The 25821-nt window shown below is 33.2% G+C and overlaps 3 protein-coding genes across 3 annotated transcripts; 1 reads left to right on the forward strand and 2 right to left on the reverse strand.

The window, feature by feature from the left end:
- Positions 1-481: 481 nt before the first annotated feature.
- On the forward strand, positions 482-24728 carry LOC105345244 (nuclear valosin-containing protein-like). The gene is made up of 24 exons (XM_011453339.4): positions 482-715; positions 3235-3305; positions 3606-3655; positions 3811-3898; positions 4836-4920; positions 5447-5923; positions 6111-6165; positions 6641-6705; positions 6837-6971; positions 7569-7670; positions 16923-17040; positions 17296-17437; positions 17706-17843; positions 18505-18926; positions 19778-19857; positions 20050-20172; positions 20351-20455; positions 20566-20628; positions 20802-20924; positions 22063-22162; positions 22596-22702; positions 23387-23463; positions 23760-23913; positions 24002-24728. Exons 1-24 carry the CDS (start codon positions 602-604, stop codon positions 24044-24046), a joined length of 3039 nt encoding a protein of 1012 aa, XP_011451641.3. The 5' UTR covers positions 482-601; the 3' UTR covers positions 24047-24728.
- On the reverse strand, positions 9121-10105 carry LOC109620850 (hypothetical protein). The gene is made up of 2 exons (XM_020074099.3): positions 9883-10105; positions 9121-9691 (listed from the first exon to the last, which is right to left on the reverse strand). Exons 1-2 carry the CDS (start codon positions 9980-9982, stop codon positions 9390-9392), a joined length of 402 nt encoding a protein of 133 aa, XP_019929658.3. The 5' UTR covers positions 9983-10105; the 3' UTR covers positions 9121-9389.
- On the reverse strand, positions 14993-25472 carry LOC105345240 (uncharacterized). The gene is made up of 3 exons (XM_066086995.1): positions 25184-25472; positions 15782-15883; positions 14993-15547 (listed from the first exon to the last, which is right to left on the reverse strand). Exons 1-3 carry the CDS (start codon positions 25269-25271, stop codon positions 15246-15248), a joined length of 492 nt encoding a protein of 163 aa, XP_065943067.1. The 5' UTR covers positions 25272-25472; the 3' UTR covers positions 14993-15245.
- Positions 25473-25821: the final 349 nt, after the last annotated feature.

Consider the following 25821-nt stretch of genomic DNA (forward strand, 5'->3'; position numbering starts at 1 on the left):
GTATATAGCAAATCAATTTTTGTACAACTAAGGCGGCAATAATTGTTAACAATCAATTCAAACAGGGCCTCTACATAACTCAAATAAAAAAATAAATCAAATAAAAAATTAACAGCCGAAGTTAATACAGTTTAAATTATTTATTTTTACTTCTGATTTAAAGGATGGGGACATACTTATTTTTCACAAAATACTTGAAAAAAGTCCTATAAATATCTATATTTGTTTGTTTCCTTTTTTTGGCCGGCGGGGGTGGGGTGGGGGTTGAGGTATAGAAAAGTACCAAAAATGGATGGGACATTTTAGTGTTATAAAATGAATTTTTATTTGTGAAAATGAAAATAGGTCGATTTGCAGAAAAAGAGGAGTGCGAGGAAGAGGCCTCTCATGCTCTCCTTTAATGTTGCTTGCTTGTTGCTATCCCTTGCGTTCGGCTAAGAAATTGCGCCGGGAAATCCTATGTTCACCGCGTTAACTTTCTTTTTATATTCAGTCCACTAAATCCTGTTTCGAATTCGCTGGTTTTCGCAACAAGAAATTACGAATGGTGTCGCACGCTGACATGATTTAGATCTAAATTGTCACCAAAAATTCTCAGATTATGATGAAACGAAAATTCAACGAAGGAAAGGGCGCACAGAACCCTGAGCAGAAACGACCAAGGAGCCAATCGGGTTACATTGGAGACCCAAGGCTTGTCCCACGTGTGAGACAAGTAAGCATCCTGGGCAGCGACTTGTATTCTCAAAACAGATCTTTGTATTATCATTAACTTGTAAAACTGAATTATATTTGTATGAAAATATAAGTGGTTGAACGTTAACGTTGATATTACAAATGTGTGGGCATTAGTCTTTACAGAGGGGGCAGAAACAAAAATGTTTGATGACAAGTTCATTTTCAGTCTTTTTGAATTCCAGGTAACTTGATCGTCTCGTTGTGAACTGGCACCTGGTCAGTTTGCGTCCACTTTGTACCCCTTGCCCTCATCCAAATACAAACTGCCCCAAATGGCATTGCAAATAAGCTTTTACCATACAGGTCACCTCTACTAGCATGCGACCAGTCTCGCCAAGTACAATTTCTAACACTTTTCTATAAAATCTGTTTTGTTGTTTCGATAAACAGCCATTTTAACAGCCATTGTGATGTTAAGACTTGAGAGTTCCATCCAAACATCAACTTAACCCAACCAGATTTATAACTTATTATTTCAATTATTAAGGTCTTCCGTTTCCAACGGAAGACCTTATAGTTTTCGTACTGTTTCTTATTATTTTTTTTTTCCAAATTTTGTGCACGAGATTTCTCGAAAACTGTTCAACCGATTTCAACTACTTTTTCACAGAAGATATGACTTGATGTAAACTAAATATATTTTTGAGATTTTTCCTGTCGTCACTTCCGGTACCGATTTATCGGCCATTTTGTAAATTTTTACGACCTATTTTATGCAGAGCTGATCTCAGAAACTTACAGAGATATGACTATGAAATTTTCAGGATAGGTAGTCTATAGTTTGAAGTTGTGCACTATTATGTTGTTTTACGCCAGTGGCGCTATTTCTTGGAGCTCGCCTAAGCACGAAAATTGGGTACGAATTTTTATTCAAAATTTTCATACGTTTTGATCTGTATCTTTTTATCAGTTGATATTTTGTTAAGATATATATAACAAAAGTGGTAGATAATCATAAGTTCTTTGCAACGAAATCAAGAAAAAGGGGCTGACCCCTTTTTTTTAGGGGCCAAGACACTCTTAAACTCTATTACAAATAACTTAAAAAAGATAAAGATTTTGTAATGCATTATAGAAGCACAGTTGTTGATCGTACCAATATCTATTAGAAAAGATCATTGCCACGCCCCTTTATGACGTAACAAGTGATTTTTAGGGGCCAAAGTACTTAAACTTTGACGCAATATATCTTGAAAAGGAGACATATTTTGTTAGACATCATAGAAGAGAACATGTTTGCATTTATGATTTAAATCGATTCCACTTATCAAAACACGAATTTTTGTCCCCATTAAGGATCTAAAGGGCTGGCCCCTAAAATATTCAAACATTTGTATCTAAAAAATGAACAACAATTTTAGATGGGTGTAAGAACAAAAAATGTTAGTGTTCCTAAGACCTTCTCAAAGAAATAAAGAAAAAGGGACTGGCCCCTTTTTTTTGGGGGGGGGGGGGGCAAGAGACTCGTAAAGTCTATTTCAAATTACATAAAACGATTAAGATTTCGTAATGCATTATAGAAGCAAAGTTGTTGATTGTAGCAATATCTATCTGGAAAACTCATTGCAACACCCATTTATTACGTAATTTAGAATTTGTATACATTTTCTGAAAGTGTGTGTGTGTGTGTGGGGGGGGGGGGGGGGGGGGTAATTCTGAAATGATATTGATTATTCATGGTATGATTTAAAACAGAAATCGCAAGGAAGACCTACTCGTTACTCGTAACGAGATCGTATCTAGTTACAACTACTTTTCTACTTTTATGTCCAAGCTACATTCATTCACTAGAATTAAAAAAATCCAGTTTTTCTGTTTTAAAATAACCCCCTCATTGCTTTATTGCTCTGGGTTTCAATTCACAACCAAAAAAAAAAGTCTACAGGGATTACAAATGATATGAAAAGTACACAGATGTTAGTAGTGAAAAATTTTGCAAGGAGTTCTGAGAATTTCCAGATGTATAAAGGATGTCAGATTTTTCCTTTATAAATCCCGATTGGAAGTGTATTTTTCGAGGTATAAAAAGGGAACATAAGATAGAAGAAATCTTTTTTTCCACACATTGATTTTAGTTGTTTTCCACTGATGTGTAAGTGTAAGAAAATCAACAAAAATTAATGGAAACAATAACCTGGGATAGATTATAATCATTATTTCAACATGCATAAGTCCTTTTACCAACTTGCACCAATTTTATGTCAACATGTCCTGATAAATAAAAATTTATGGTAATTTGTTGAAATATTTAATATGTAATTAAAAAACCCCACTACAAATTTTTAATACAAACATATTGGTTATAGGCTGTGAACATTCAAGTTTGTAATTTGGTAGGGGAGGTTGGCAAAGTGTGGAGCAAGTTGGATTGGGGTTATTTTTGTCTTGCAGTCATCTTATATATCAAAGTTAAGATTTATTTTGTGATGTTGTATTTATGTAAAAAAATGTATTCTGAAAAAAAAAAAATCAATAAGTGTTGTTTGTAATTTTTAGTACCTGGCTGCTCAGAAGTCCAAAAATGTCAATGTCAGCTCAATGGCAGAAGACCTCCAGAGACAGTATGGGTAAGTTAATGAAAGTACAGTCTGCTGATGATGTAAGAGTTGAAAAAATGCTCACAATAAATCTTTGCATTACTTCAAAATATGAACTGCTGTATGTTTAATTCATTGGAAATAAGAAATATGGACAAGAAGTTTTGTTTTCCTGAATTTCAGACTTTGTACCAGATCGTTTTATAAAATCATCGTACTATCACACGTTCAATAAAATTTTGTTCAGATCAAACCAATAAGGGTATTTGTTTTGAAGATTTGTCTTATGTTGAGCTTTGGGATTTGGAAAACTCTTGTTTCTATTCTTAGGGAGTATGGAAGAAAGAAGAAAAATGCATTTTATAAGTCTGTGGAGAAAGGTATAAAATTTTTGACCTTTTACAATTTGCATTTGAAATTGGAATAGTCACTTTGAGTGAAGTGAAACTTTTGATGTTGATGTCAAATTTAACAGAATTATTTTTTGCTAAATGCAAAGAGTTGAATTCAATTATTTTTATGTCTTAACTTTCAGCATATGAAATTATAAGAAGGAAAGACTCTGACAACTTGTCAAGATTAGAACAAAAGCATTTAGGCAAGAGGAGGACCACATCCTCCAGGTAGGAAGTGTATTCTATTGGCTGGACGCATGCAACTTGTATGGATTTAACAAGTTAATTTGTAATGTTATCTCAAAGTTTCTTACGGTACACTTACAACTGTTGTGTTTTCCTCTCAATTGTCACATTCAAAGGGTAACAACTCTCTCACAAGTTTTTGTTGGAGGTACAACAGGAGTAGTTGTAACTCTAATTGTACCGGTATATGTATACATGTATTTATTGTATATCCGGTAATTTTCACGATGATCTAATTTTCGCTGTTTTTCGCAATCTGTTTTAAATCGCAAATAATTGAATACACAGAATTTATATCCTGTATCATTTTCTATAAAAAAAAATTTAAATCGCAAAAAATTACTGACGCAAATTAAAAATTTCACAGATTTTCCCCATTTCCGCAAATTTTGTGACACACAAAAAAAAACCCGGATATATGATATTTTGTTCTTTTTCATCATTAATATGAATGATTTCACTCAGTCCAGTAAGTTTCAGTGTAAAAAATAAGAGATCGACTGTTTAAAAATGTAGCATCATGAATCGTCAGGTCTTAGTGCATCTATATTTAGATGTACATTTGCACCCAGAGGATGTACATGTAGCCTGGCTGCTTAGAGCTAAAACTTTTGTGATGTTTATCTAAAAAATAGTCTATTATAAATTTTATAAATAAATTTCATTGTTAGAATTATCAATTACAGGTATATTTTAATTTTAATGTAATAACTGTAAAATATGTATTTTCTTAGACCCATATTTATGTATAAGGTTTGATTGATGAATGTTGCATCCAAAAGAGGAAAGCTTTATAAATATGACATATACTTAGAGCAAATGCTGTATGTTTATTGTGTCAAGTTAAGAAGTTATATTACTGGCTATTAGAAAATACATTAGTTTTCACCGGGTGTAATGATATGATGTGATTTTGCAGTGAGTCGGACTCGGATTCCGATGTAATCGCGGATGACAGCGATGCAAGCTTTTCAGATGACAATCCGGACTACATCAACTACCAGGTAAGTTTCAATTTATTAAAAATGGTGATAACCTATTTGATCTTTGGTTATTATAGAAAGAAAGGATATATTTACATCAATCCCAAGAAATATGAAAAATTTTACTCAGTTTGATTTCATCTTCATATATAGATTTCAGTCTTGTCTCCCATGTTTAAATTTCAAAAACACAACTAAAGATTAAAACTCAAATATTTAGATGCTCAAGTATTATCTACTCCAAACTTTCCTGCTTGGAAACTAATTATGCATTGCCTTTAACCCTGAAATTTTGTCATGTATTTTCAATAATGAACAGGCGGTGATTGTAACTGTATTTTAACAAACTGTACCTGTAGTACTTTGAATTTTTCTGGTGATGTGGAATGGCATCATAATTGGAGGAACAAAGCGAGGAATCTTTGTACTTTCAAAATAAGATGCTTTGACAATTTTTGAAAAATATTACTGATACTTGATTTTGTTACTGAAATGTTATCTAATATCTGTAATATACTTAATTGGAACATGGTACTTGTTATTGTAGGAATCTAATGCCATGAACAACATGATGTCTAGCTTCTACAGAAACGTGGCAGGACCCAGCACATCTGCCATGCCTTCATCCATGATAGGTCCAGGCGATTTGGTTCTTGACCCTGACTTCAGAATGTCACAGTCGGGGGGGTCAGATGCCTGTATCACTATTGACGATTCCTCAGAGTCGGACAGTGAAGTTGCTTCTACTAGCCAGAAATCCTCCACTGCCTTCTTTGTGGATAGAGTTGGAGAGCGACCTCAATTAACTGTGGTCAAGGACTCTGGGTTAGGTGATACAAGTTCCCAGGGTGAGATATTGGATGTCTCTGTTTGTCTGCCTCCTCCTCCTTTACTGAAGGTGCAATCAACAGAAAAACTAAAAAATAAGAAAAAGTCTGAGAAACTAGATGAAAAAAATGAAAAGGAAGTAAAGAGGAAAGAGAATGAGGATGTGGACTCAGGAAGGAAAACTCCGAAGACAACTGTAAGAAAGATCAATGCATCAATAACTTTGAATTAACTATTTTCTGATATGTGATTTCATTAATGATCAGTTATTTTAGAATGTACAAGGCTTCAACATTTTTTACATAGGAATTTTGGATTGTCTTTGTTAACATATTAATAATTTTTTTAATTAATCTAAAATGTTTTTAAATGTTTTTCATTAGAAAGGGAAGAAATCCAGTGCAGATGGTGACAAAAAAGAGAAAAAATCAAAGTCTGGTAAGGAACTTAATCATGATAATCATGATTACAGCATGTATCACTGCTCATCACTGTAGGGACCTGTGAATTTTGTAAATACATGAACCTGTTACTTATAAATTTACAACATATAGGAATATTTTTATTATGTACATAATTAATGCTCTATTAGTGAAAAACAACTTTTTAGATACCGCTATTAAAATACTGGTATTTGTGGATGTATTTTTACGTGCAATTTTTCTGGAAAGGAGAAATATACATGTATCTAACTCTATTCAAGTATGCAACTTCTAATGAAGTTGAGGTGCAAATTTTTGCATGAGTGATATTCATAGAAATCTGTTAATGTTGAGTCACCATGAACTTTGTTATATTTTTCGTTAGTTGTTTTCAGTGTTACTGCAAATATAGAGTTCATTGAAATTGGCCCAAATGCAAAAATACATACATGCTATACAAATATTAATACACTGATCATTATCTGTTGCAGGCATTGAGGTTCAGACATCTGGTGTAACATTTGCTGATGTAGGAGGCAATGATAATGTGTTAATGGTAAGTTGTTTTTCTTTCCCTAAATGTCTTTTCTGGAATGAAAAATGAAATAGTTGAGTAATATCTACACCATTGAGCAATGCCTCTAAGTTTTATTTTTGGATTCTTGATTTGATTGAATCTTTTGACAGGATATCTGTAAGCTGTTGGTACATATGAGACATCCGGAGGTCTACAAACAACTCGGAATCATCCCTCCACGGGGCATTCTTCTTCACGGACCACCAGGCTGTGGGAAAACACTGCTGGCTCATGCCATTGCAGGGGTAAAGTTTACATTTAATTCAGATAACATACTGGTTGCTTTGTGAAATTGTTTTTCAAACAGCTTTCAATATCTATGACTTATGTTTTATAATTTTTAAAACCTCTATTTCTTTTACTGATTTAGCTTTTTTAAACTGATATACATAATGACTAAGAGTACCCCTATTGTATGGATAACTCCTCCTTCAGTTTTCGATAGGAAGTTGTTGTTTTGCAGATCAATGGTAAATATTTTGGAGATGTGCATATTACTTGGATTTTGACTTTTGATAATTCATGAAAAAATACCTGCTGTAGAACTCCGTTATCTTTTCGCAAAATATTGCATAGAGAGTACCCCATTTCTCTGGTAAAGTAGTGTCTATCAATTCAGGGTTGACAAATGACTTTTTGGATTATAGATATTGCTCACACAAAAGAAAACCTGGTTTGCTGTCACACTGACAGCTTTTCTCTTATTTTATATTGTAAATTTTTATTCACCTTAAAGAGTGGTATAAAAATTTGTATGTATTTAAACAAAAGATTTAAACTTTAAACTACTGATTTGTTTCATGATATCAATATCGTTAGAATATTGCAAATGGTTTTTGTAGGAGCTGAGTTTACCGTTCCTGAAAATAGCGGCCACTGAGATAGTGTCTGGTGTATCAGGGGAATCTGAGGAGAAGATCCGCGACCTTTTTGAGCAAGCTGTGGTAAGTCAGTTTGTCAACCAGTACATTTTAATATTACAATTTTAGCACATTATATTGTGTATGTTTATTGTTTAGTTATTTTTTGGACAGTGCATCTTTTGCATTGTGTATGGCTAGAGGCCTTCATTTACTTCTGTTTCAGACAGTCATAGACTTGTTTTATGCTTGTTGGATCACCTTGTGTTAAGATATTTTACATGTTTGTTATCTTGATTAAAACTACAAGCCAGGTTAATGTACATGTGTATCCTAGTAGTATGCTGAGTTATGAACTGGGCCAACATATTCATCACATTTTCCTATATATTGGGATGATGTGTTCTTCTATTATGAATATACACTGAGATAACTTTAATACAAGCTTATCTTTTAAAAAGATTGGTGAGCTAGTGCTGTAGCCATCATTAAACACAAAAAAGATTCCTAAACCATTGGTTAAATTTTCTTAAAGCAATATGAGCTGTATTTTTTTAGAATTTTATTTTGCTGCAAAAACCTGCTACTTTGATAAGTTTGCATATAACTTAAAATTTTATGATAAATAAGATTTGAAAAAATCATTACTTTTTGACAAAGGAAATATTTCTCTTCTAAGGAATATACAGCAACTCAATTTTTGTACAGGACGACAATAATTTAATTTTGCTCCAAATAAGGCTTCTTAACGGCTTTGCTAACAGAAAATTAAAAACCATGATATTTTTGTTATTTCAGTACAAAAGAACATAAAAAAAATTCAGCATGAAAAATGCAGCTCATATTGCTTTAATCGATTGCTTCTTAATAGGAGGGCCCAGTGTTGTACTGGATTGTGTTGGGGGTGGGGCTCTCAATTGCAAATCTAGAGTGGCTTCACATTGACAATGGCATTGCTCATTCACTGTGCTTAAATCATTCTGTCTCTACAATTTTGAGGTGAAAATTTCAAGATCAGTAGAATCATTGGTAGTGTTTTGTAGCAATGGTATCTTCTTGGGCCTTTCCGGCAAGCTCTGAAAACATATCCGAGGTTGTTTTCCGAGCTTGAAGGCAGTGAAGATAGAGCTAGCTATTTATTAGATTATTAGACCTAAGCTACTGTTACTTTTTGATCTTTATAACAAAACACAAAACTTCAGATCATGTGTAGATGACAAAATGAAATTCTAATGGTATAGTTTATTAACAATAGTACATTATTCCCAGAATCCTCTACCATGAAGTTGAGCATGCGTATTCCTGTAAAAAAACCTAACGTAGTTGCTAGCGCTAGCAATTAGTGGGAAGTTGTTTTCATCCTGTCTTTTAATAAATTTAGATTTTCAGACAATTTGTTATATGAAGAAAAACTTCAGCATTTTTTAATTTTTATTTTTTTTATTGTTATTACATATAAACAAAACAATAATTACAAAACAATCCTAAGAGACATATCAAATACAAAGCATTAGAGTAAAAGATATATTGCCATCTAGGTAGTCAAATTGATAAGCACTTCTTCATTAACACACAAACTTCATGTACAATTCATATTAAAATTCTATAGCACTTCACTAAGACTAAAACATGCAATATACATCGTTGAATGTTTTTCTTGAGTATTAATTGTCAGAAATATATTGGCACAAAAAACACTGAATGCATTGTCACACAGCACTTATTCACAGCCAGAACACAGAATTCTTGTTCACAGAAATTTCATCACAAATCACAGACACTTGATCACAGAACACAGGGACATCAGGCACTACGGTACAGCTCACAGAAACTCTGGGTGGTGAGGGGGGCCATCTCGTCCATCTCAGTTGACCTTCCTGCACTGGTGGTGGGGGGTTCTGGCTGGACGTCCGGGGAGTCCAGCTGCTGGAGGACAAGGACAGACAACTCTGTAACCCTCTTCCACTTCTGGGTGGAGACCTGCTGATAGACCTTCTTGATTCCACTGGCGATGGACTTCTTGGTGAGATGGCGGATGGCCAGGGGGGTGGAATCTTGTAGAGTGGACCTTAAGGTCTGCTGGGTCAGGTGCTGGATGTATGAGTCTGTCAATAAAAAATGATGAATGAAATAACTCATTCTTACCATAACATAACATACATATCTATATGCATGAACATCTTTGCATTAAAAATGTGTACTTAAGTTTTTTTACTTTGAAATTGGATTACTGATATCATAATTTAAAAAAACAGCAATTAAAATGAATAAGTATAAATTTTGAGTAAATACTTACCCAGAGTAGAAATCTGTTGGTTGGCCTTCTCATAAGAGATGAGTAGGTTCCTGAGCTCTGTGGCATACTGGAGGAGCTGGGAGTCTGTGATGGTAGCCATATCTGTAACAGATAAATACAGTTGTACAAAATATATAACTATAAAATATGTGGTTCAAACCAACAGAGCAAGTTAAAATGCTTATAATATGCAAGGTGTGTTGTTCTGCTGCTGATAGCAGGCTATGCATTTGTAGCCACAGTCAGCCTTTTTATAGCAAAGCATCACATATTATCTGGAAGGACAATTTCTATTGGTTGAATTTATTAAATTAGTCTTGACAAACTGTTATTGGTTGTTTGTTTGAGTAATCAGATTTTGATTGGCTGGTGATAGAAACATTCTTCTTTAATAATTGGTCACTTTGAAGTTCAATCTAGTTCACTTTGATGCAGATAATACCTTCAATAATTATTATGATGACAGAGACAAATATTGTTTTTGTTTTCCACTGATTGTTAATTATGAGTTAATTATTGACTCTTCTGGCTGGGATATAATTATCCAGCTGTTCCAGATTCCAAGGCTTGGGGTGATTAGCTGTTCCTGCTTGGGATGTACTGTTAGTTGTAATTAAGAAACCACTTATATTTCAAGTATTGTTATTTTATGCACATGCATAAGTTATATTTATAGAAATACATTTATAATTAAGTTTATTTTGATTTGGCTTTGTTTTATTTTGAACAACTAACTAGTTCATAAGTTTACTGACATTATAAAATGATTTTTGTTGTTTCATTCACTAAATGCAAAACATTTATTCAATCAGTGGGCCTTAATTGCACAAATTTTGTCTGACTAAATATCTGTGCCCACCTAAACTGTTCATATTTTGCTTGAGCCAAAGTTGTTTTGATGTAAAAGGTAGAAACAATAGGTTTGACTCATCATACCGAGTATCAATGGTCTTTATGTTAAAGTGGTTTTACTTACCCTTGGATAGGGCATTTTTCTCCCGCAGGAAGATCTAAAGAGCAAGCAGATATAAACAAGCTTTAAGTGATGAACGTTTTTTTTTTCAAAAAAGTTTTTATACCTGGTACACATTAAGGCATTTTGATTATGATATTGTTTTCATTGGCACAATTATATAAAGTTTTATGTGCTTCATAGTAATAGACATTGTTTGTCCATCTGAACAGTTTTTGTCCCAATATCCATGAGGTTTCATTATCAATAAATAAAATTCTCTACCATGTTCAAATCTAGAGGGGGTGGCATGTGCATGTCCGCATAGGCATAGGCAAAAGAGGTAGAATCATATATATTTTGGTGAGTGTAAATGCTTGCGTGTCCCTATATAAAACATTGTTTATTTAATGCAATTTTTTTATCCACAGTATTTTCTCCAACATTTCTGAAGAATTTTCATGTGTTTTTATACAGTAAAGCATTCTAAAAATGTCCTTTGTATAGCTGTATAGATCTTTAAAAAATTTAATAAAACCAAATGAATATGCAAACTATATGACCTTTTAGCTCACAAAGTTGAGAGGAGATTATGCTACACCCACTGAGTTGAAGTCTGGTTAAAGATTTTGGAACAACTACCATATCTAAGTTATTAATAATCCAAACTTCACTAAACTTGCTTGATAGTGCATTTGGGGATTCTTTGGGACTAGTCAGGCTTGTGTGCAGAATCAGAGCCATAGTTTTAAGAAAAGTATATTCTTGTTCTTTTCCCCCTACATTTTAAATTAGCTTTACCACTTAATTTGAGTGACAGATGACATTACTGATATAAATAAATGCAAAATACAGTTTCTAATACCACCCCCTTTAATGTTTTTCATTTAAACACAAATGTGCAAATAATTTTTACATTTTATTTGCATCAGTTCAACCTCAAATTCTGCTTCAGTGTATCTATTATGTGATGTCTGTGAAGTTTGGTGACATCATCTTTTATATTCATGCAGTTTCAATGGAACTATTTGCCTTTAATTAATTATTTCTGTTCAGCAAAATAATATATCCTGGCATATTTGCTTCATAGAATACTCAACTGTAGGGAGTTTAGATATTACCCTATTTGGTTTTAGGCCCAATGCGATTAGAAGAGATAAAACTTTCAACAAATCAATATCATGTTTAATATAATTATAACTGGTATAATACAAAATATTAACATGCTTCATGACATCAGTTTTGCTGTTTTAAATCTAATTAAAATAATTCATTAATATAAAATTATTTTTTTTTTTATATTAATTTGTTTATTTAAGGAATGAATTCAATATTTATTTGTTTTATACGAAATAAAATGGTTTGGGGCAGTTTACGCTTTATAAACCGCAAAGCGGTTTATAAAAAACGTAAACGGTTTCAAACCATTTTATATCGTATAAAACTAATAAATATTGAATTCATTGCTTATAATTTAATTTTTATTACTCTTCATTGTAGATAAAAACGGTCATTTGACCTTTAAAATGATGTACAATTGTACAATATTCAAACTTAACGTCAGGCGTATTAATATGTTTTTGACGTTAGTCTTACTATGACGTAGGCAACTTTCTTTATACGATATTAAATAATTTTTTAGATAATCGGAAAGCGCGTTACAATCAGAATTAAATTATTTCAAATTATTTTAAGTTACTGGTATTGCTAAATTATTTCAATAAAATTTGGAAATAAAATAAATTTTAAAAGTAAAAAGCAATGGCAAATGCCTTTGTATTTTTGTAATTGTAATACAATGTACCGGTATATATATGAAATTGACTGGCTTATATAGATGCTAAATCTGATCCATACGTTTCAGTGTGAAGTTAAAGTTTTTTGGGCTAATTACATATCCAGATAAATACTGGTCCTATATACTTACACACTGGCATTGTTAATTCTTAATGTATATGAAGTGTAGACCTAGCTTCAGAGAGTTTTGATCCTGATTATCTGGATGCTTTGCCAGGTTGATGATTTTTAGTCTGACACTCTTACAGGGTTGTAATGTTATAGCTATAGTTACATATTAAAGTAGATATTTGTCATACCCCATTGAGATGTACATAGTTGATTCTATAAATGAAGTGTAACATTTTGTTAGCTTCGTGCAGAGCTGGATCTCTCTCTTACCTAGTTCAATGGTCAGAATATTTTTTATTGAAAGCAGGTTTGAAAGTCATCTCAAGTGTAAATCAATTATGCCTTCAAGGTTCACGTAACTGGATATATGCTCATAAGGTTGGTAGCTTCAGAAACAGCATGATTTTTAAAAAATTATCAACAAGGTTATATAGTATAGAAGATTCTAATCCTACCATGTTCAAACTTGCTTTGTGTATTGCATCACAGTCTATGTTATTGGAAATTAATGTATTATAGAAATATAAACATGTATTATATTACCATATCACATTGTATGATATTTCAAAATACCCGGTACATATTGTATTCAGTATTTATACCCCCATTCTGAATAAGAAGGGGGGATATACTGTTTTACCCTTATGTTTCTGTCTGTTCATCAATATGTCCAAAATTTCTTTCACATTTTTCTCAGCAACGATTCAGTGCAAATTTTTGAAATTTAACGCACTCTTTGTAAAGGCATGCCATATGGTGGGACTCATTTTTGCACCAATCGGACATCAAATTCTTGTTATATGACAACTTTTGTAAAGATGGAATAACACATCATCACAAAATGGCTGACCTTTGATTGAAAGGACATTTTGTTTTATAAAAAGGATTTCATCGACAGTAAACATGTAACCTACTTCATAGCCGAGTGGGCTTGTGATCTGTACATCCCCAGTTCGAAACCTGCAGGGGCTTTTGTTGTTACTTACTGAATTTATTTATTTAGATATAAAAAAATTTTATCACCAAACTGCAAATTTTCGCTTATTTGACATATATACAGTTTATTTATCATCATATCTTTCATAATCAAATAATTTACTGTTTATTTGAGTGACTTTTTCCAGGTGTGTTATTCCGCCTTAAACTTAAGCTTTGAACTTCAGTTTTAGCCTTAATTTTGAAACCTAATTTCGTCAAGAATTTCTCAGCAACTATTAATCTGATATGTTTGAAATTAACACTCTCTTTCTTTAAGTATTCTAGTATATGGTGGGATGCGTTGATGTACCAATCAAGAGTCAACTTGGCTTATTTTGTATATTCACATCAGAGCAGGGTTATGAAAAGTGAGAATTGGTCTCACTATTTTGTTTAATTTATGTTTGAAAGAAATGATTGGAAGAACATAATTGTTATTTATCTTTAAAATATTACATTGTATTAATGCAACAGTAAAAAAAAAGATCATTGAGACATTAAAAATATGGCCTTATCTTGACTCACTAACTTCATAAATGACCTCTTAAGTTGACCAAGATATGAATGTTTTTGCTCTTCTGTAGGTTGATAAAGATATGTACCATATATTTACAACTTTAAATAGAATTTTTAACCGGGTTTTCCAACGGAAAAATCCGGTTAATAAAATGGTGAAAATGGCGGGCAGGCGGGCGGCTGCCAAAAGGATACCCTCATTGTACGGATAACGTACTCCTCCTACAGTTTTCAAGATAGGAAGTTGTTCCTTTGCAGATCAATTGTACATATATCAGAGGTGTGCATATTTCTAGGATTTTGATTTCTGAAAATTTAATTTATGAAAAAATTACCAGCTTTTGAACTTAGTCATTTTTTGACAAAATATTGCATATATGGTACACTCATTGTATGGATAACTCCTCCTACAGTTTTCAAGATAAGAAGTTGTTCTTTTGCATATCGCTTGTACATATATAAGAGGTGTGCATTTTGCTAGGATTTTGATTTCTCATAATTTATGAAAAAATATACCAGCTTTTGAACTTAGTCATTTTTGGGCAAGACAGAACAAGATTTGGATTATCAAGGATACTTACAGCTTCTGGTCCTATTCCACTCAAAATCATTCCATTCTTTCTATTACATGTTTTTATGATAGCCAACAACTTCTTTCTCTTTTACATTATTTTTTATTGATGATTCAACAATATTTTTTACTTAGACTCAGGTTGTTATATAAGAATGACTAAGGGCTGAGTTTTATCATTTATTTCATTGAATTTATTAATATAGCACTTTTATATAAACATGTATATAAAATGTTATAAATCATGCATTTGTACAATAATTAGTAAACATTTGGAATATGGCATATCTAATATATTGACAACAGCACAAATTGAGCACTTACAAACAAACACAAGCACTAACTCAGAACAGCACATCACAACAATTCACAAAGATATATCACAAATCACAGAAGGCTTCTCCAATCACATACACTTAATCACAGAACACAGGGACATCAGGCACTACGGTACAGCTCACAGAAACTCTGGGTGGTGAGGGGGGCCATCTCGTCCATCTCAGTTGACCTTCCTGCACTGGTGGTGGGGGGTTCTGGCTGGACGTCTGGGGAGTCCAGCTGCTGGAGGACAAGGACAGACAACTCTGTAACCCTCTTCCATTTCTGGGTGGAGACCTGCTGGTAGACCTTCTTGATTCCGCTGGCGATGGACTTCTTGGTGAGATGGCGGATGGCCAGGGGGGTGGAATCTTGTAGAGTGGACCTGAAGGTCTGCTGGGTCAGGTGCTGGATGTAGGAGTCTGTCAAGGAAAGAAAATAGAAAAAATTAGTGAAAGACCTCAACAAATACATACACAATAACTAATTATACTACTTGGATAGACAGTACCTATGTGCCAATAAATGTGAACTGTAAATACATAATGAAGTGTTCAGATCATGTTTTTTTTTATTTTCCAAGCAATTAAAATAATTTAAAATATAAGATCATTATTTAGATATGTTGATGTTTTAAACCACATTGTTGCACTTACCCAGAGTAGAAATCTGTTGGTTGGCCTTCTCATAAGAGATGAGTAGATTCCTGAGCTCTGTAGCATACTGGAGGAGCTGGGAGTCTGTGATAGTAGCCATATCTGTAACAGATAGAGAAACACAAGTTTATAAGTATAGAATAATAGAGAGTGAGAGCTTATTGATCAGATGAGTTTGCTTTGAGCTGTGTTGTAAAGTCAGTAAAGTATGCCATTTTTATATTCTCCCTGCGTGTAAGAATACATTGTTGTCAAATTTCATTGGCTATAGCAATTAAATTGATTTTTAGGTGATCTCATTGGTCAATCAAGAAAATTGATTGAATTTGATTAGCTGATCATTGTTTCTTTCATCTTCAATCATGTTCACTTTGATATAGGTAATAGAAGCAATTATTACCTTGATGAAAGTGATGATGGTTCTTTTGTTCAGTAATAATTGTTAATTATTGGTCAATGATAATTAACATTAGCTGGCTTGGTCATTACTGGAAAGAGCAGTCAGGGCTTAATTAAGTTCATCAAGCCTGGTTACAGCTTGGACTCCTAATTGATTTGTAATTAATTTGTATAAGAATTAGTAACTGTATATATATTAGAATAAGATATATCTTTCTAAAACAAGGCTTGGATATAGCTTGGAGTCTATTTCTCTTAACTTTATTTTGATGTATGTAAATATATAACTGTTCATGTAATTGAATATCACAAACCTGTTACATGTGTTTTATTCTGAGTGATATTAAGATGCTAATTTAGATAAATATTTATGTTTATATTCAATGTTACTGAATTTTTTCTTGATATTGACGTATAAACAAAAGTGATATGATGTTTTCATTTATTTTTATAACCTCATTTTATGTATGATACATTCTCATTTTTCATTTGGTTAACTGCTTACAAACATGATTAGTAATAAAAAAAAAATAACTTATTTTTAGCATATTGTTTGAATTGTTTGATACCAATAGTTTCTGACATATCCACTTCATAATATGAAAAAATCAGAATATTTTACAGATAACATGTAAATGTTTAAAGATATTTGAATCCATCTTTTTGGTTGACTTTCAATTCTGTGTGAACTGTTTTAATGGTATAAAAAATGTGTTTCCTGATACTTATATTTCTATTTTAGATTGCTGCTCCTTGCGTTCTGTTTATTGATGAGATCGACTCCATTACCCCTAAACGTGAGACCGCCTCCAAGGACATGGAGAGGAGAATCGTGGCCCAGTTATTGTCCTGTATGGATGGTGAGTGTTGCCACCAATCAGATACACTGCTACCGTGCCATAGTGTTTTCTCTTGGAACTAATTTATAAAAATGCAATAAAACCTGAAATCAGTGGCCACTTCTGACCAATGGCACTTTCCTGTGTTATATTTGTCTTGAAACTTTTTGGGGTACATGATTCAGAAAACTTTAAAATTTATAAGATGTCTTGTTAGATTCTTGATTTTTCCATTATGAAGCAGTTGCATGATACAATATACTTCTTGATTGATAGATTTAAACAAGAAAGAAGATGCCCACGTATTGGTGATAGGTTCAACTAACCGTCCAGATTCACTAGATCCCGCTCTAAGGCGAGCGGGACGGTTTGACAAGGAGATCTGTCTTGGAATTCCAGATGAGAAAGCCAGAGCAAGGCAAGAAAATAACAGGGCATTTTATTTTGGAACAAAGTTTATTTTATGTGTCCTTTCATATAATTGATTAAATATATTATAGACATATATCTTTCAGTCTATATTGGTCTTAATCCTTGTTACATATAATGATGAATAATTTACATAGAGCACACACAAGTACATGTATATTAGAGACAATTTCGGGCATAAATATTTGCCTTTTCGATAGCATTAAAATCCTACATCTGCTTGAATCACAGAAGTTGAAATTGATGAATTGTTGTAGAATATTGAGAGTGCTGTGTCGTAACCTGACTCTGAGCTCAGAGTTTGACTATGAAAGCATCGCCAAGAACACCCCGGGGTATGTAGGAGCTGACCTTACTGCACTGACCAGGGAAGCTGCAATGTTGGCAGTCAACAGGTATGAAAAATAGTTAAACATTACCATACTGTAAGTAAGGATGCATTTTCAACTGAATACTGTAAAAACACATTTTCATTGGGTTAAGATTTCATTGTGTTTAAACCAAACACGAATTCGTTGGCATTTACTTTTGTCATATTGTAATCCCTTAAATGTATTGTGAATCAACTCAGTATTTATCAATACTTGGGTTAAAAATTCGTCATGAATTTTATTTCGTTGATTTATACTGCCAATGAGAATAACGAAATTAAATCCTCAATGAATATTTCTGTTTATACAGTAGTTCTTTGATGCTACTTCACCTTTTAGGCAAATATGAGATAAAAAGTGCTATGAAATGAGGGTCTATATCTAAGCTGGTTTTGAGTTTACAAAATGCATGATTTCATAACTCTGAAGTAATGTACATTATGCTATAAAACTAAGACATAAAGATAATGAAACTTGGCTGACTGAAATATAGATATGGCAGAGTAAGGTATAGCTTAAACCTAAAAAAAAAGTTACCATAGATCACAAATATTTCATCAGTGTCAAATATAGAAAAGTTGATTTTTGGATTAGAGCTAGCAAAGTAATTTATTCCTGTTTGATTCTTGACACCCTCTTATACTTGAGCAATCAGTAAACAGAAATTTGTGTACAAATATTTCAGGGTTTTCAAGGATCTTCAGTCACAGCCCGGATTTATCAGCAATGTTAATGGATGTTGTTCTGGTGAATCTAACAGTGTAAAAACAGTACAAAATGGTCAGGCAACAGAATCCAACTTGTCCAATCGAACAACTGTTGATACCACAGAATCTACAAGTCAATGTGTAACTCAGATCATAGAGAAGACAGTTTCTAAGGACTCATCACATACAGAGAGAGATCAGAAACAGAGTGAATCAAGTAGTGGTGGTAACAGTACACAAGATCTTACGGTGACTGCTCCCAATAACAAGGGGGATAACTCAGACAATGCTAACGATAGTTCAGAAGTGGTCTCATGTGGAAATGGCTCAGAATCACTTAAACAAGATATTGCATCTGGACAGAAAACCAACATTGATAAAAACCTTCAGCTAGAATATTGTAAGTTTTAAAGTAGTTCTGATTTGACCAAGGGTTTTAGGCCTGTTTATTTCACTGTTGCCCATTTATATAGTCAACGGCAAGTAGATATTAACAACTTTGCTGTGCTTCATAACCTTTATGTTTCACTGAGAGCCAGAATCAATTTCAAATTTAGTTATTACATTGATATTGTCTTCAACAAAGGACTATGTGCGGTTTTATGCATTTTTTGCCCCCAAAATCAAAGTTTTAGAAAGAGCTTTAAAAAAAAGGTGAAAGATAGTTAAAATCAAATTGGAAATAAAGGTGTAGAAGGGTATCACCACAGTGACGTCATAATGTAGAGATGACGTCATGAAGATTGCATTATTTTGATAAATTGATGTTTTGTGGCAAAATATGGGTGTTTTCCGATGGTTTTTCGACTGGGAAACATTGAGCGCAGGCTTGCTCAAGTACCATTTTTTAGTATAATGTGTATAACTATCTGAAGAAAAACATATGTTAAAATCGCACTTGAGCAGACCTGCGCTCTGTACTTCCGAATGAAAAATATAGAGTAAAAATGAGAATATTTTCATTTGTTTGCACATTTGCGGGAATTAGGTCATTTAGGTGACGTCATAGATAGACAGCGAATAAGCAATGATGACTAAAATCAAGATTAAAGTTATAGGCATCCTCTCTACAATGATTTGTGAAGATTTTATTTTTATACGATACTATTTGAAAATTGGTTGAAATCGGGGGCAGATATTTGACCATACCGCACATAGTCCTTTGTCTTAACTTGTTAGTTTCAAATACATCTATATGTATTAGCATTTGCGAGTTTGCAAATGTGCTGAATGCCTTCTATATGTTTTCAGTATTGCACTTATTAAAGAACCAACCACCTCTGTCAGGGGACCAGCTACAGGGAATGGCCATTTCTATGCAAGACTTTCAGGTAAAGAAGAGTTGTCTGACTGAACTAAAACTGAAAAGCTACACAAATTCTAGCACTTCATTTGTTTTATTTACTGTGCCATTTCTTATCAACAGTTCAGTATCGACGATGCAGTTTGTTATTGAAAGTGGGTTTTGATAATAATTCAGTTAATTTGTCATAGAATGTGCAGTTTTTCATGTGTCTCTGTAGGAATCCATTAAACATGTCCAACCCTCAGCCAAAAGGGAAGGATTTGCTACGATTCCTGATGTAACTTGGGAAGACATTGGAGCATTGAAAGAAGTCAGGGAAGATCTCCAGCTAGCCATTCTTGTAAGTAAACTTACACCCTGCTATCAGGGAAGCTCTCCAGCTAGCCATTCTTGTAAGCACACTTGCACCCTACAATTTTGAGGGTGGTGGTTGGGGGATGGGTGTTTTAGAATGGTTGTCAGCAAGATTGAGTTTGTCATCTGTTTCTTTGCGATAAAAATGGAATTCTTACTTGCAGGCACCTGTTCGCTATGCAGACCAATTCCAAAGTCTGGGAATAAATAGAGCCCAGGGAATTCTGCTGTCTGGACCCCCAGGATGTGGAAAGACCATGTTAGCCAAAGTAAGAAAAAATATATCATTAATTGTCTGGTAATGTATTCACAGTTATTGAATCGCCATTGAAACTTGTGATGAGTTCCCATTGTTTTTACTTGCATGTTTTAATTTCAGGCTGTGGCAAATGAATCAGGAATTAATTTCATATCCGTTAAGGGACCAGAACTACTAAACATGGTAAAGTAGATATTTTTTAACCTGCAATAGAATTTTTTTTAAAAAATGTACTTTTTAAATTACACAGAGCGAATTTGAAATTAGGTTTGTGCAGATGGGCAAAAAAAATTGCATAGTACACGTTCCCTTTCATTTTTAGTTAAGTTGCTGAGAGAGTTATTGTTCCTTTTCAGTATGTGGGTGAGAGCGAGCGGGCAGTTAGACAGGTGTTCCAGAGGGCCAGGAACTCAGCACCCTGTGTCATCTTCTTTGATGAGCTGGATGCTTTATGTCCAAAAAGATCTGATGGAGGGGAGGTAATTCTTTCAAACTTTCCTTGGTCAAAGATTTCAATTTTTTGATTCAAGGATTGTGATAATTTCAAATCACTACATAAGTATAATGAATTATTGATTTTTTTTTGATTCGTTAAAGTCCACACTTTAAGAACTTAATGGAGAGCAAAAACGTTAAATTTTGCATGAACCTTTAAATGCGTTCAGAGGTCACATTTATTTTTTTATATCAGAATAATCATTGCACAAGCTTAATATTTTGAGTTATATTGAATTGTGTGTATTGCACACATTGTGGTTGTTACAGGGTTGCTCCAGTGTATGTGTGGTGATTACTGTACTTTATGGTGATTACTGTACTTTATGGTGATTACTGTACTGTTTTATTGTACTGTGTGGTAATAACCGTACTACCGCATATCAGGTTTTTTCCGCGTGTATCCAATTTCCGCTTTGTTCATGACGATTTCTGAATCGCGGAAAATAAATCAGCACAAATTTGATACAAAGTTTTGTTTCTGTAATAGAGTTCTCTCTTTCCTGATAAAGTAAACAGGAAAGTAAAAGTATGGTGAACTATGTTCAGTTAGTTTAGTTAGAGGTACAAATTGCTGGATTGGAGGACAAGCGCCAGATAATAGATTTGTAAGCCTCGTTGTTTATTTAATAATCCATTGACAAGCTAATTAAAATGGTCGCTTTCCTTGCATAAACCGATGTCTAATTATACCTGAGCTTCTGGTATATGTAACGGTACATGATCTATTTATTTATGACTGTTTGCGTCTCTGAAAATAATTATCGGTACTTATTTCACATTAAGGAAATCGTGTAAATGGTTTCATTGTCCAAATTTTTCATTACATAGAGCGACAATTTAGATACTTTTCCCCTCTTACCTCACAGGTTTAACATGAGCAATCTTGAATTATATTTTCAGTGTGACTTTGAAATAGTGAAAATTTGATTCTGAAAATTTTATATACCGTTCTAGGCTCCGATTCGCGGAAAAAACATGACGGGGAAAAAACATGATATACAGTACATTGTTGTTACCGGGTGGCTCCAGTGTACATGTGGTGATTACTGTACTTTATGGTGGTTACTGCACAGTTTTATTGTACTGTGTGGTAATTACTGTACAATGTGGTTGTTACAGGGTGGCTCCAGTGTACGTGTGGTGAACCAGCTGCTGACAGAGATGGACGGTTTGGAGGAGAGGAAGCAAGTATTCATCATGGGTGCCACAAATAGACCAGGTCAGGACCGATTTGTACACAGAGACATTGATGTCATATTGTGATTGAACTGAAAACCAAAGTGACATTACATCGTTTTAGAAGAAAGTTAAGGAGTTTTGGCGTACTTTGGGGGTTATTTATTTGTAATGAAGTAGTTATTTGGTCCTAAGAGTCCGAATGAACCATGGACATGTACAGTTTTATATCTGATATAATTTTTTTTAACATTTTAGAAAATCAGAAATTGTCAGATATTTAATCAGAAAATTTTAAAATTACATGGATAGCATGTTACAACAGTAAACTATGTTGTTGAACTTCAGAATTATTTTAATGTATATTTAGCAATACTATTTTATTTATCTGAAAACATGATGTACCAATGTTGAATGCCAGAGAGGTCTTAATATGAATACCATTAGTAAATGTATGTTTGTTATACTGATTGCAGACATCATAGATCCAGCCATCCTCAGGCCTGGGCGACTGGACAAGGTGCTGTTTGTTGGACTACCCACTCCAAGCGACAGAGAGGAAATTCTGAAAACCATCACCAAGGTAACGGAAAGATCATTTGATAGTCAAGATACTGTAAACGTATTACATTTGGCTGTGTATTATATTTAGCATTTTTGGTGGAAAACGCCGTCCACTAAATCAAGTACACCACCAAATGTAAAATATATAAGTTGATAAACAGGTACAATCAGAAATGCGCTAAATCAAATCCACACTAACTTGTTAAAAAATCATACTAAGCCAAATATCACACATGCTAAATATAGTACGTTTACAGTGTGTGGTGCGGACTTCTGGTATTGTGAAACCTCTGTTATCATGAAATAATGAATTTGTGTAACTAATGCTCAATTTAAGTAGCAAGACCTATTTTGTAGAATGAAATTGAAATATAATGAACCATTCAATATTGTTACTATTTTATGGTTTTAATACTTAAAATTTAAGATATTCAATCACATGGGTCTATATGTGAATCTACCATATGAATAATTCAAGGAATCGGATTAAAGTTTTTGAACGCAAATGTACAATGTATGTACTGTGTTTAGTGATTTTTCATGGTGATTATTTGCATAAACCATTATTGTTTGTGATTTGATAGCCAAGATAATGCAAGATTAGAGTTATACGTAATATGATTATAGATGACTTGCAGTATGGAAATACAAAATCTGCAATTACACTGTAAATATTCTTGTTTGTGGTCTTTTAATTAAACAGGACGGTACACACCCACGTCTGGCAGATGATGTGGATTTGAAAGAAATCGCTAACCATCCAAAGTGTGACTGCTATACGTAAGTAGAGGGATTTTTTGTGAAAATTAAAAAACTATTTTCATTTATTTGAAGAAAAAAAATAAATAAAAAGGTTAAAATAAAAAGTTATTGGAGACCATTCATCTCATTGCTTCACAAGTTTCAATAGAAATGCTGCAAAATTTAAAGAGAGCTAAAAATATTCCCAATATTAACATATTACTTATAACACAAGGGAGGTTGTTGAATTATCCATCAGTCATCTATACATATGTATGTAATAATGAATACATATTTTGTCATCTTTTCATATGCATGTGACATATCTTTAACAGAGGAGCTGACCTGGCAGCTTTGGTGAGAGAAGCATCCATTTGTGCCTTAAGAACTGTAATGAAGAGTTTTCACAAAGGGGGACAACCTGTGATTGTCAACAAATCCCACTTTGATGAAGCATTTGTTCGTGTTAAACCATCAGTTCAAGCAAAGGTAAAGATAAATGACCATGAAAAATTATTTTCTTGTTTCAGTGAAGCTGTTTGAGTAAAAACATGATTCTTGGTTTTTTCTCCTATAGGAAAGAGAAAAGTATGCCAAAATGGAGGAAAAGATGAAAAATTGAAAATATTGATAATTCTTAAAAATCAACCAAGCACAACGGTTTCAATGGTTGCAATGACATATTATCCATTAGATATCATAAACAGTGCCCAGTTTGATATGAATCCAGAAAGGATTCCAATGCAACACTAATATATGTATATGTATACTCAGGAGATATGCAACTTACTGTGTGATGCTTTTTCAATGTATCTTTCATGTACATATATATTATAAAAGATATGGCCATCACCACAGAAAGTTGTGATGTTGCTCCTTTTTTACATTTGTGTAGAGAGTGTGACAATTATGACTTTTCACTACATACCGGTATTTTGATTTTAATACTAGTGATTAATTTTATGAAATTTTACATGTGTTAACTTGTGATGTGTGCATATTATCAGTTTTCTTCACAAAAAGGCACCAGAAAATAAATCATTGTTCTATTCATTGTTAAACTTACCCCCCCCCCCCCCTTTCTTTACAGTTTTTTCATAACAGGAAAAAACCAATATCCTTAAAGAACTTTAAAAAAATAATATTTATGTTTATACATAGATGAAAATAATACTATACATGTACAGTGTACATATATTGGCAAATAAATGTGCATTAATACTTTATCATTATTATATGTATGGAGTGACAAGCCACCAATGTATTATAGGCATCTTGGCTAGCCAGGGCAATGACCAACATCTCTTCCTATATTAAAAAGGGAGAGTCTTTAGATATATATTTTGGTTATTTATGATGTAATACTGAATGATTATTTGTGACAGAGATACGGTTAAATTGTGAAGTGACTGGAATAAAGTCCTTAAATACCTTACATTTTAGTTCTGCATTTGTCTCAAATCTACAGGATATGATCACACCCAGTGGTAACAATTGAGGATGAAAGTTAGAATTGTACAGCGATAAAATGTACTATATATCTATATACCTTCACAATGAAATCGAGAAATAATGAACGTTGAAAATCTATGTTTTTTAAGAAATTTTACTGATTATTTTTTAACTTCCTTAATTTTAAAAAGTTTATAAATGCAGTTTAATGTGACACTGTTTTCCCTGCTGATTTGAAAAAGAATATACATGAGAAGATTACACAGGAATGCCAAAGATCAAGGGATTAGGGGTAGTGTGCTTGTACCTGTTTCTACTTTCACTTTTCTGTTTGAGGAGATAGACGTAGAGACGCACATAATCCCAAAACGCATTTTGAATGATACCCGGATCATCGCATAGTCTGCAGTTTACAAGGGCGCCATTGTATTCCTTGATACACTTGGGTCAGAGGTTAAATCTTATATCAGCATTAAATTGCTTTGTGGCGGTGAGTTATGGCACGGGTGTTAGGGCAGCAGGCTATACACAGACGTACAGACAGCTCTTCCATTGTTCCCCCACCAAACAAGGCACGAGATTTACATGGCACGTTTATCTACAAATACTGGGCCTTTGATCGGGAAAAGAGAAATGTTTATATTGTGATTACAATTTATATGAAGCATAAGAATGCAAGAATTAGTTTGTAAATTTATAAGAAAATGTAAAATCTAATATTTATTTGGTTTTATTTGACGTTTACCGATAAATGTTAATCTCATGAAATCGACAATATCTTTGATGTTAAAATAATTATTTCTGTTTTGTACAGTTTATCCAGTCACCAAAAATTAGTTTATAAATTAAAAAATTGTAATTTGATTTTATTTGACGTATACCGATTAAAGTTAATCCCATGAAATCAACAAGTCGCCTCTGATATCTTTGATGTCTTTAAAAGAA

The sequence above is a fragment of the Magallana gigas genome, chromosome 6 (genome assembly GCF_963853765.1).
Source record: "Magallana gigas chromosome 6, xbMagGiga1.1, whole genome shotgun sequence".
Classification (NCBI taxonomy): domain Eukaryota; kingdom Metazoa; phylum Mollusca; class Bivalvia; order Ostreida; family Ostreidae; genus Magallana; species Magallana gigas.

Excerpts from the sequence above, each read along its gene's own strand:
- LOC105345240 (XM_066086995.1), bottom strand. The coding sequence starts at position 25,271 with ATGATCCGGGTATCATTCAAAATGCGTTTTGGGATTATGTGCGTCTCT. Across the intron at positions 15,884-25,183 it reads AAAAGTGAAAGTAGAAACAG|ATATGGCTACTATCACAGAC; the intron begins GTACAAGCACAC and ends TATCTGTTACAG. Across the intron at positions 15,548-15,781 it reads CCAACAGATTTCTACTCTGG|ACTCCTACATCCAGCACCTG; the intron begins GTAAGTGCAACA and ends TTTCCTTGACAG.
- LOC105345244 (XM_011453339.4), top strand. The coding sequence starts at position 602 with ATGATGAAACGAAAATTCAACGAAGGAAAGGGCGCACAGAACCCTGAG. Across the intron at positions 3,656-3,810 it reads TTATAAGTCTGTGGAGAAAG|CATATGAAATTATAAGAAGG; the intron begins GTATAAAATTTT and ends CTTAACTTTCAG. Across the intron at positions 17,844-18,504 it reads GCAATGTTGGCAGTCAACAG|GGTTTTCAAGGATCTTCAGT; the intron begins GTATGAAAAATA and ends CAAATATTTCAG.
- LOC109620850 (XM_020074099.3), bottom strand. The coding sequence starts at position 9,982 with ATGGCTACCATCACAGACTCCCAGCTCCTCCAGTATGCCACAGAGCTC. Across the intron at positions 9,692-9,882 it reads CCAACAGATTTCTACTCTGG|ACTCATACATCCAGCACCTG; the intron begins GTAAGTATTTAC and ends TTTTATTGACAG.